This window comes from Macadamia integrifolia, chromosome 9 (genome assembly GCF_013358625.1).
Source record: "Macadamia integrifolia cultivar HAES 741 chromosome 9, SCU_Mint_v3, whole genome shotgun sequence".
Taxonomy (NCBI): domain Eukaryota; kingdom Viridiplantae; phylum Streptophyta; class Magnoliopsida; order Proteales; family Proteaceae; genus Macadamia; species Macadamia integrifolia.
In genome coordinates this window covers 30,055,672-30,067,881 of record NC_056565.1, presented here as the reverse complement: position 1 = coordinate 30,067,881, position 12,210 = coordinate 30,055,672, and the positions used below count along the sequence as shown (strand labels likewise).

The window sequence follows — 12,210 nt, the reverse complement described above, 5'->3', positions numbered from 1 at the left end:
TTGACTTGATTGGTTCCCGATAGTCAATGCACATATGCAAACTATCATCCTTCTTCTTAACAAATAAGATTGGTGCACCCCAAGGAGAGACACTTGGGCGTATAAACCTCCTTTTTCAATAAATCTTGCAACTGCATCTATAATTCCTTTAACTCAGCTGGTGCCATTCTTTACGGAGCCATAGACACTGGGGTAGCTCCAGGAAAATAGCTCTCTGTCAGGTGATAGCTGGGTTAGATCATCTGGAAAGACATTAGAGAATTCCTTGACTAACTCCAATTCCTCTAATGGCGTAATCTGCGCATCTAGTGCTGATGCTAGGTAGCCCTGACACCCACTCTCCAGTAGTTTTACCGCCTACAAAGCAGAGATAAGAGTCTTTTTAAGTCACTTTGATCTTTCAGCTTGATATACAAGTTCTTCTCCTTCATTATCCAACACTTTAACTTGTTTCTCGGCACATATCACATTTGCTCAGTGAGTCGACAACCAATCCATGCCTAGAATGACTTCAAAATTCTGTATGTTGAATTTGATAAGCTGGGCATCCGGCTTCTTCCCATTAATCTCAACTGAACACGGCCCACACACTTTTTTCAACTGTTCCACCATGTCTGTAAGTGTGCTAACAACTAATTTACATTCTAAGGTCTTAGATGGCACATCAAGCTTCCTAGCAAATCTATTAAACACAAATGAATGCGAAGCTCTGGAGTCGAATAAGATATATGAAGGTATACCTGAAAAAGATAAGACACCTAGCATTGCATTGCATATAAGTATAACATGTTACTCAAATTTTATCACAAACTATTTTAATTAAAGTGTACCTGCTACTACTTCAGTGCTAGCCTCAGCCTCCTTAGATGATAAGGCATACATCCTTCCCTGAGGCTGGTTCCCCTGGGTTAATGCAGGTCTACGGACAGGGGGCTAATTTGGTGGTACAATTGATGGGTACTGGCAATCCTTGGAAAAATTCCCATATGAATGATAATTATAGCACCGGTTTGGTGATGCCTGAACTAGAGCGGGAGCTCTCTGTACTGATCTTACTACAATCGGAGGACGAGGGGGTATCAAGGATGTAGGCACCACACTAGTGATAGGGCAGAAAGATGTAGTGCTCGGCCCACTAGTTGGTCTGGACGAATAACTTAATGGCATATAGGGTTGTCTGTAAGAGCGACCATAATTGTATGACCCATGAAAGTATTTGCTCGGGCCACCCGAATCAATATATGGGTTTACCCGCTTCCACAGTCGGTGTAAGGGATGGCTCTCCCCTCTTTTTGTCTTCCATTGTTTTGGCTTTCTGCACAATCTGTGCATAATCAATTAAGTCCAATACTTCCAGCACTGTACCAATGGATGTTTTCAACCCCTTCAAGAACTTCTGAGCTTTTTCCTCTGTTGACTTCATATGGCGAGGAGCAAAATAAAATAAACTCTCAAACTGTTTCTGATAATCCAGAATAGTTTTGCTTCCTTGAGTTAATGCCATAAACACCGCCTCCTTACGGTCCTTGAAGCTTTGAGGATAGTAATTTGTCAATAACAATTCTTTTAATTGCACCCACATAGGTTCTGGGTGAGTTGCCATCAAAATGGGATTAGAAGTTTTCCACCAAGAATTAGCTTCATTCTCAAGTTACAACCCCACACAAATAAGGTTCTGTGCCTTTGTGCACTTTACAATATCAATCACCTTCTCCAACTCTTGGATCCATCGATGCGGCTCCAATGGATCACTACCCACCTTGGTGAAGATAGGTGGCATATTATTCTTAAGGGATCCAACCACCTTTGCCATAGTGGTAGATGGTGGGTGATAAGGTGGATAAGCCAGGTAGTACAGATAGGGTGGAGGCATCATGAATGGAGGAGTTCCATATGGTCAAACCGATGGGATACCTCCTTGTTGATCTTGAGGTGTAACCTCAAGCCATGTTCCTCTTGGTTGTACCCTAACACCTGACCCCATAGGAGGGTCTTGTGGAGTAACCACTCTAGGTGGCTGACCCTTCTGAGTAGGGTTCAAATACTATTGCATAGCAACCATAAAAGCCTGTTGCTATTGAAGCAATTGTTGCTGAAATGCCGCTTGCGACTATTGTATAAGTGTCACAACATCACCTGGAGTGATGACATGTGGGGGACCCGGAAGCTCATTCACAGGTGGGTTACCCTGAACTTCTCCTGGTCCAAGGTCCACTTGTGGCGATGGATGTGAGGATTGCCCCATGGGTCGAGGTCCACGAGGATTAGGTGGTCGACCAACTGGTCGAGAACCCGGAGTGGTACCTTGAGCATTACCACTAGATCTAGTGTGTACCATGGTGTTCAGTACTTGGATTAAACCAAAATGTAAGCATTGATTAAGTGCCAAAGCATTCATATATTCACTCATAACTAATTGCATTTTATATCACAAGTTACATTGATGCACCACACCTCATGACAAAACACACTCACATTTAATTACCAATACACAGTTTGGTCTCATAACAATGCCTAACTACGTGGTAAAATACCCCTATTGGCACCTAACTGATGAGTTCTTCTAGGTTAAAGGGAAGAACTCAAGCCTAATGGTTCTTCTAGGTTAAAGGTATATACTCACTCCACGGGAACTAGCCTAATGGTTTGCTTCAGATTTAGCATTCCCCTCCCCCTTCCTGGATTTCACGTTATTGTCTGCTATGGTTGCCAATATATGATGAAGGCCGATCGGTATGGAAAACCTGGGGCATAAAGTGTGTTTGTACATTGGAGAAAAAGTGGTCAAGGTCATCCCAGTAAGTTACCAAAAATCCTCAGCCTTCTGTGACAAGGTGTAATGATAATCCACTTCACCTGGTTGCGGAAGAAAAAATTTCATAGTCACAGCATTGTAAAATAGAATAGGAAATTCAAAATTTCAAGGACCAGTCATTGTAGTTCACTGAACAAGCCTTTTACCTCTTCTCTTTCTTCCTCAATTTTCTACAATTAATTTATTACAATTCAATGCATTGGCCATTGAGTATTTAATAGTAAAAAAAAAATGAAGAAAGATAACAAAACTTTTTCCCAATCGATCTGCTATCTGAGATTTCATACCATTGAACAAATTTATCAATCATCATATGTTACAAAAAAAAAAAAAATACCCAGTAAAAGAGAAAAAAATATCTCACCTCTCAACTCATTCATCATATAGAGACATACCCTATACCTAAACCCTGAATCCCGAAATCAAAATTGAAGAATCGGTTGAGCTTAAACCCAATAGATGATGCTTTCCCTAAACTGTAAAACTGAAATGGAATTGGTTGATGCCTTGATGGGAAGTTGGGATTTGGTATTGAAAACACAAGTTGTAAGCTTGCAGTGATTTGGGAAAAGAGGGAAATCAGGGCCTATTCAAAAGGGTTTCAAGCTTAGTTAAAAGTTAAAACATTTTTTTTTTTTTTTTTCATTTCATAAAATAGTGTTTTACCATACCTAGATTATTCGGATTAGTTTGGATGGCTGAACTAATTGCGATAGTTTTTCCACTTTGGAAAAAGAGCGTTATTTTCCAAATCATTGAATTAAGATCATGTTTACCTGAATAATTTGTAAAATTTGGATCCGCGACGAATCATTGGACGCATCAAATAATTAGGATCAGATAATATTATACACTACAAAGTGACATCATTAACATTTATTGAGTATTTTTTTTTGGGTGGAAGAACCCCGACCCATGGGATGAGAAAGGGAATTTATTCATAGATTACGTGTAGTACTCATGGATGGAGATTGACACATCCCCAATATCCATGGTTCAGAATTTGGTCAGACCGTCGCACATGTTACCAACAGGACCCTCCTAGCCAAGGAGTCTACAATGCTGTTATTTCCCTTGGAACATATACAAAATTACAAGCAACAAAGTATGAGGAAATATGCATAATATCCTCTAAAATAGGCATGATCTCTAATGGTGATTGATGAGCATTCCGTTGGAGACAAGTGATAACATCCTTATTGTCCAACTCCATAATCAACTTGTCAAAATTTTCTGAAATGGCTTCAAGCAAGGCAATCTGAATAACAATCGATTCACCAATGATGGATTTAGTGAAAAAAGATGGAAATGATAATGCTAACTTGCAATGCCCAAGTTCATCGCGAACAACGAAACCTATTCCTCCTATTGTGGTGTTTAGAATCAAACTTGCTTAAAAATTGATGTTGACAAAGTGTTGTGCTGGTGGAATCCAAGGTTGGTTCAAAGGTGTTGAGGCATGTACTCCTCCATTGTTTGAGGTAAAATTCTACCAACTCTTGAAATTCAAGGAAAGATTTCCACGAATTAGAGAGAACATCTTGTGGCTGCCAATGTCGTTTGCCTATCATTTTTTGCCCTACTCATGGCCATACTCGGGACAGCGAATATGTCTTTTCTCATTATTCTATGGTCATTTTTAGCCTGCCCTGGATCTTTTAGATTCTTCTATCTGCAGTGCCCTCCAAAAAAATATTTTAATCATTAACCAGCTTCCCTTTCCACTACAAGTAAAATGGGAAGGTGAAAACAAAACAGAAGAGAAGCAGTTAAGTCCATCAGCTAAACAGTCAGATGGTACTGGGAAGCAACCTCAGTATTTCAATGTGAAGAAGAGAGTAAAAACCTTCTTTGTTTCTCCCGAAATGCAATTCCCTTCCCTTCTATTTGCTTTTCAATTTGCCTGCTTTGCTGATTAAAGCGAGAACGAATGCAACCCCATAGTCCACTGAAGAAGTTTAAAATTACAAACTAAAATCTGGACCCCCAAGCTCCAGCTTTCTTCCAAAATATTCCCCAAAAGTATTAACTGTGCTCTGATGTGTATGTCCCTTTTTTACTTTTAAGTCATCCTGGGCAAGCAACTTTTGATCTTGGAGCCAAACTCCATACAGCAACATTAAGGACTTGCTAACAAATCAACTGCATTTTTATGGAAGCATGAAATGTCATTCTCCTTGACCCATATCTTCTCCCTCACTGTTTGGAGTCCTTAATCTGCAGGTCTCAACATAATTGGCAAAGGTTACTCTTGGCTGCTGCAAGCCCTGTTAACAGATCAACCAAGTTTTAAGACTGCAAAAAGGAAGTTTGAATCTTTAAAATGCCAACAACGCGTGGCTCAAAGACCAGGAGAAGTCTTACAGTCATTCTGCAGTGAATGCCGAGATCATGATTCATTTGCAGTAGGCGAGCTTTTGCCAATTCTTCAACTCTGGAGGCATTCGTGCATGCTTCTTTCACCTGCAAATGGATAACAAGAATTTTCAGACACGGGTTCTTCCGTTCTTGTGCATGCATAGTTTTTATTTTTTCAGGTCAAAACGAAATTTATTAGAAAATGCAACAAGAGCTATTACCTAGAAGACTAACAGGGATTAATCAACAGGATAGGAGCCTATATACAATGAATCCCTATCAACTCCCCCTTTAGCCAACTCATCCTCGATGATATTGGCTGATTGTATCCTCCACAGAAAAGTTAAAAGATGAGATTGAAGAGAACCCATATTATGGAAAAAAATCTTGACACAAAAATCAAGGCAAATGTCACTCTTGTAATCTCTGGGGATTTTAATGCCTGACAATGAGCAAATTATTTAAAATCCTAATAGAAGTGAGGGATATATTTCAGCAGGGTTGAGGACCATCAATTGTTGTAAATCCTACTGCAAATATGATATAATTTCAAGAGATATCTGGATGGGTTTTTGGATCCGACATCTGTCCACGACAAATGCTAACCTAGTCATAATCTTAACCACCATACCTATAAAAGTCCTTCTGGATGGCCAGCAAAAGCAAAATATTAGAGGACAGTACAAACACTCCAGTTGACATAGTGATCATATGATCTCATCCACTTTGACATAGATCTCAGTGTACTAGTATTGAGTTCCAACTTCCAAACCACAACATGCGAGATGTGCAAGATAGATACAGGAAGAATATTTAGGGCCCTTCAAGCTGGGCCAAAATTATTCATTAATTTGGGGATCATGATACAGAATGATCCTAGACTGACAACATTTTTATTGTACAGTAAGATTATATAAGGCTGTGCTTTAGGCAGATCAGCTGTGTAGACAAACAGGAATATATAAAAATAGTGAACAAGAGCTGAATTCAAACAACCATAATGATTAGTAACAATTTCTGTCAAGCATTGTTCATCCCCATACCCAGGTCTAGTTCAACATTAAAAAATTAAACAAAGGTTATTTCTTTCTTTCCCATTAGCTCTCTTCATACAAAATGACTCCACAACTTCACACAATTTATCCGCATTCTGGTTTTCATAAAAAAAAACACAGTTATTCAAGCAGACAGATCAACATAATCTTCAGTTGAGTAGTATAGCTTGGGAGTCGATATAAAAAAATTTAAACACAACATAGCACAACCCATCATCCCACAAATTCACATAAAGGATATACCAAATAAATTATAAACCAACTCAATGCAAAAGAGGAACATGACCAGAATATCAAGGACCTGTCACATTACCTGGCTAACTTCAAAAACAGCATGTTCCTTTGACGCATCAGCACATTTCCCCAGAAGATTCCTCAAGCAATTTAGCTCAGTCAACAGTAATGCAGCAACTTCCTTGGCATCTTGCAACTGATTTCTTGAGAACTCAAATGACCTCTCAGCATGAAGTCGAAATGAGGAACAATTCAGACATGTGCAGGGCCCTCTGCATCCTCGTGGATATCTTTTAAGAATCCCCTTTGTAGGACCAACCACAGGCTTTAGAGAAGGTACAAGAGCTTCAAATTGCGTTGAACCTTCACAAAAGCTGATCATTTTTTGAGGCTTGACATCTGCATGAAATTTCGCTGCCATGCAATCCTCTTCAATTCCAGTAGAAGAATAAGAAGTCTGTAGAGCATCCTGTTTAATTGTTGTAGCTTGAGGGCTGATGGATCGCTTAGCTGGTAGATCTGCTTTCTCAATCAAACCCATGGCATTACGAGTTTCCAACTCGCTAGAATTATTTGACATAACTTGTTGAACTTGTGATAAACATTCACTGAATGAACTGGGTGGTGTTATGATCATTGAATCATTGGATGTGGACATAAAAATTCTTTCAGGCAAATTCTGAAGGGGAGGTTCAATAGATGGTTGTCCAGGAGACCATAAACTTGAGCCATGAATCTCAGATGAACCATCCAATGGAGCTTCTCTTGCTATTTCAGGTGGAGTTGAAGCCAAACAACCCAAATGATGCCCAACAGGTAAAGGGTCAGTGTTCACCCCTTCCATGGGAATTTCCTGAGAAGGGACAGGCTTCTCCTCCCCAGACTTTTCAACTTTCTCACAATGGTGAATTTTCAGAGCACCTGAAAAGAAATGAAATGGGAACTGATTTCCAAGGAAAAGAAATGGAAACTTTCTACCATTTATCAAAAAAGGTATTTTTTACAAGCAGAAGAGAGGAGAAATTACTGGAATTATCTTTTGCAATATCCATTAGAAATGGCAACAATCTTCTGTAGCCAAAGGAATTCGGGGTTTTAAATAGCTTCAACCGTGAACAGGGAATAAGGCCATCCTGCAAAATACCACCACCTCAATTACGTTGAGCAAGAGACTTTTAGAACTTGTTCTCAGTAAGGAAAAATAAGGTGGCAATGGGAAGAATTCACTATTCCCAATTTCACACACCAGACATTGATGAAAAAGAAGGTATGGAATATGATATAATAGCCATCTAAAGCATAAAATTTCAAAATGGGAAACAAGAACCCACTTACCATCCTGCTCTTAGTGTGGGGACAGTTATTCTTGTCCATATCGTTGGAAAACTCTTTGCCAACACAACCACCATTGTCAGAAGCCCTTCTACTCAATGGATTCTCCAATATATAGCCCCTACTCTGTAAATCAAACTCTGCTGTATTCCCCCCATTCCCCTCCACTTCCAATTTGCAGAAGACATTGTCATCGGGAGGTGTTGTCTGAACCCACTCTTCAGTAGAATCATCTCCCCCACCGAATATCTTAGCATCTCCATTACTTTTTGTATCTCCTTGACTGGACTCCACTAACAACTCCCTTACATCTTCCATCTCAGGTAATTGGTGCTTTTTGGCACATTGAGGATCAAAACCCACTCTGCTTCCTCCATTCTCCTCTGCCTCCAATTTACATAAGACATCAGTATCAGGGGGTATTGTCTGAAACCAGTCACCACTGGAACAAGCACCACCTCCTGAAACTTCTGGGTGTAGATTATTTTCTGGCTGCCCTAAGCAGACCTCAGTCAACTGAACGGTCACTCCTGTCTCAGGAAATTGAAGCATTTTGAGATCCGCATTTGCTGCAATGGTCCTCTGGTTGCTTTCAGGCAAACATTGAAGGGGAGGTTCTATAATGGGTTGTCCCAAAGATACTAAATTTGAGCCCTGAATGCCAGATGAATCATCCAATGGAACCATTTCTCTTCTTTTTCCAGGTGGAGCGGAAGCCAAACAACCCAAAGGAGGCCCAACGGGCAAAGGATCAATCTTTACCACCAGGGGAATTTCCTGAGACAAAGAAACTGAAAATGGTGGGACAGGATTTTCCTCCAAAGATTTCTCAACTTCCTCGCATTGTCGAATTTCCAATGAAGCTGCAATAAATTGATTTACAATGAAAGAAATGAAAACCTCTAACCTTTCTCAAAAATTAAGTACAATAAGCCGAAGGATGAAGATATTACTGGAATTATCTTTTGCAATGTCCATAAGAAATGGCAACAATCTTCTGTAGCTGAAGGAATTGGGGGTTTTAAATAGCTTCAACCGTGAGCTCGGAACAAGGCCATCCTGCAAAGTACCAGCACCCATCACATTGATCTTTTCTTCTTTTCGATAAACTAGAGAACTTTCTTTATATTTAATAAGCAAGTGAACTATAAGGGGATGGGAAGAATTAACTATTCTCGCAAGACATATTAGATAATGAACCATCCTATAATTGAAGAAGCAACAGCTGCTAATGATAATATCTAAGAGGATTTAAGGAGGTCCATAATATTAGACATAATCACCATTTGAATCTTGAAATTCCAAAATGGGAAACGAGAAGCCGCTTACCGTCCTGCTCGTGTTGCGGGGTTGGTCCTTTTTGTCCATGTCGATGCGAGGAAAGTCTTCACCAACACAGTTACCACTGTCTGAAACTCTTATGCTTGATGGGTTCTCAGCAATACAATCCCTACTCTGTAAATCAAACTCCACTGTACTCTCTCCATTGTCCTCCACTTTCGATTTACAGAAGACGTCAGTATCCGGAGGTGTTGTCTGAACCCCTTCAGTGAAATCATCTCCGCCACTCAAAATCTCACTCTCTCCATTACATCGCTTCTCACCTTGAAAGGACTCCACTGATAACTCCCTCGTACCTTCTGCCTCAGTCAACTGATGATTTTCTGTACATTGAAAATCAAAACCAATAACCACTTCGCTTCCCTCGTTTTCCTCTGCCTCCGATTTACAGAATACACCAGCTAATTGAGGTTTCTGGAAGTCCGTATCTTCTACGACATCACAGTTACCATTCGAATAGCACTCGTCGGAAGCAGGAGAAAAAACCCGTCTGGCGCGAAGATCCTTGATTGAGGTGCGAACGATTTCATAGTCGAATACTTCACTGTTGGATGCCCTAGGATTTCCCCGGCACCATTCAGGCAACTGGACATTGGTGTTGCGTTTTCTTGCTGGGGTGGAATAGGAACGAACGTGGCCGGATCTGTTGCGGTGGAGGTAGATCTCCGACCTCCTCCGAGTGAAGATCCCTGCGAAGGGATCCGTGGAGGAGGTGAAGGAGGCAGAGGAGCTCCGCTTTCGCTTCTTTGTCTTTGAGCCTTCTGTTGCTCCTGCCATGGCGTTTCTCGGGGTTTCGGTTCTGTATTTTTTTCGGGTTGGCCCTCTAGGCTCTGTTAGACATTTGAGATTTCCAGGTTTCCACTTTCGAGGTATCTCTCTTTTTTTTTTCTTTCTCTTTTCTCTTCTCGGCGGGAATGGGCGGGAGGGAAATAGAAACTTTTGGGTTTTAGCGCCAAGAAAAAAAAACTCCATAAAAACTGGATACTATAACTGCATGTGAAGTGAATCACTCGAACCTCCCCCTCTTATCAGTCAAAGTACGTTGCCGACTGCCGACCCCAAATCACCACACTCAAATAAATAAATAAATAAATAAATATATATAATAATATCTAAAAAAAAAATAAGGGAGAATTACATGATTACCCACTTTTGGTTTCTCTTTACAAAATTACCCACAAAAAGTTTTGGTCAACAAAAATATCCAAAATTAGGTTTGGGTTTATAAAACTACCCAAAACAGTGATTCTCCTTCCTCTGTCTAATTGTTTTGTCATTTTTACCCCTGGTCAAGGTTGTAGCACAGCCTGATGGAGGCCGAGGTGGCAGCCCGGGCTGACGGAGGCCGAGGTGAAGCACGGCCTGATTGAGGCCTAGGTTCAGCACGATTTTACGAAGGCAGAGGTGGAGCGCGGCCTGATGGAGGCTGAGGTGGCAGCACGGCCTGATGGAGGCCGAGGTGGAGCACGGCCTGATGGAGGCCTAGGTTCAGCACGGCTTTACGGAGGCAGAGGTGGAGCACGGGCTACCACCTCGGCCTCCATCAGGCCGCGCTATCACCTCGGCTTCCATCAGGCCGGGCTGCCACCTCGGCCTCCATCAGGCCGTGCTACAACCTTGGCCAGGGGTAAAAATGACAAAACAAATAGGCAGACAAAGGAGAATCACTGTTTTGGGTAGTTTTGTAAACCCAAACCTAATTTTGGATATTTTTGTTGACCAAAACTTTTTGTGGGTAATTTTGTAAAGGGAAACCCAAAAGTGGGTAATCATGTAATTAATGGGAGAATTACATGATTACCCACTTTTGGGTTTCCCTTTACAAAATTACCCACAAAAAGTTTTGGTCAACAAAAATATCCAAAATTAGGTTTGGGTTTACAAAACTACCCAAAACAGTGATTCTCCTTCCTCTGCCTAATTGTTTTGTCATTTTTACCCCTGGCTAAGGTTGTAGCACGGCCTGATGGAGGCCGAGATGGCAGCCCAGCCTGATAGAGGCCGAGGTGGCAGCCCGGCCTAATGGAGGCCGAGGTGGCAGCCCGGGCTGACAGAGGCCGAGGTGAAGCACGGCCTGATGGAGGCCTAGGTTCAGCACGGCTTTACGAAGGCAGAGGTGGAGCACGGCCTGATGGAGGCCGAGGTGGCAACACGGCCTGATGGAGGCCGAGGTGGCACACGGTGAGGCGAGGTGGAGCACGGCCTGATGGAGGCCTAGGTTCAGCATGGCTTTACGGAGGCAGAGGTGGAGCGTGGGCTACCACCTCGGCCTCCATCAGGCCGCGCTATCACCTCGGCTTCCATCAGGCTGGGCTGCCACCTCGGCCTCCATCAGGCCGTGCTACAACCTTGGCCAGGGGTAAAAATGACAAAACAAATAGGCAGACGAAGGAGAATCATTGTTTTGGGTAGTTTTGTAAACCCAAACCTAATTTTGGATATTTTTGTTGACCAAAACTTTTTGTGGGTAATTTTGTAAAGGGAAACCCAAAAGTGGGTAATCATGTAATTCTCCCAAAAAATAATGCTCCCTAGTGAGTATCCGGCTCCTCTCTTGAGCACTCATCGCCCAAGTATTACCCATAGTTACTTTGGCCGAACGCTATGTGTCCAGGCAAGGATCCAACGATTCTCGATGTCTCGTTTTTAGTGCCTTTGTTAATGTCTCGTTTGTCGTGCTTATCTTCAAAGCGTTGGATCTTCGCTTAGACACATGGAACTCGCCTAGGTATCTATGGGCTAACCTGCGCGATGGGTGCTCAAGAAAAGAGTTGATCTATAGGTATGTCATAAGGTTTCTTAACTCAACCCAAGCCCTGCCTAGCCCTAGATTGGGTTGGGATATTTCAGTCGAGGCCCAACCCTATCAGGTTTAGTTCAACCCAGCCCAGTCTTGATGGACCCTAATTGGGCCTGGCTTAACCCAATCTAGACTAGCTCGGTGTTATTAGTCATTTGGTTACTTGATCTTGATGCATTGTTGCAAGGGTGATGGGTGTCAGGGGGTCTTCGATACATGTATCCGTGCATCCGTGGGCCTCGTACTACCATATATCCACTCCGAATAATATGTAG

General features: G+C 41.8%; 1 protein-coding gene across 2 annotated transcripts; it reads right to left on the bottom strand.

The window, feature by feature from the left end:
• Window positions 1-4,493: 4,493 nt before the first annotated feature.
• On the bottom strand, window positions 4,494-10,104 carry LOC122089890. 2 transcript variants are annotated; one of them, XM_042659638.1, is made up of 7 exons: window positions 9,124-10,104; window positions 8,748-8,853; window positions 7,798-8,657; window positions 7,490-7,595; window positions 6,542-7,383; window positions 5,180-5,278; window positions 4,494-5,032 (listed from the first exon to the last, which is right to left on the bottom strand). In XM_042659638.1, the coding sequence occupies exons 1-7, from the start codon at window positions 9,910-9,912 to the stop codon at window positions 5,012-5,014; spliced, it is 2,823 nt and encodes a 940-aa protein (XP_042515572.1). In that variant the 5' UTR covers window positions 9,913-10,104; the 3' UTR covers window positions 4,494-5,011. The 2 variants fall into 2 exon arrangements, with proteins under 2 accessions (XP_042515572.1, XP_042515571.1); XM_042659637.1 differs by having other exon boundaries at window positions 4,494-5,082; window positions 9,124-10,103.
• Window positions 10,105-12,210: the final 2,106 nt, after the last annotated feature.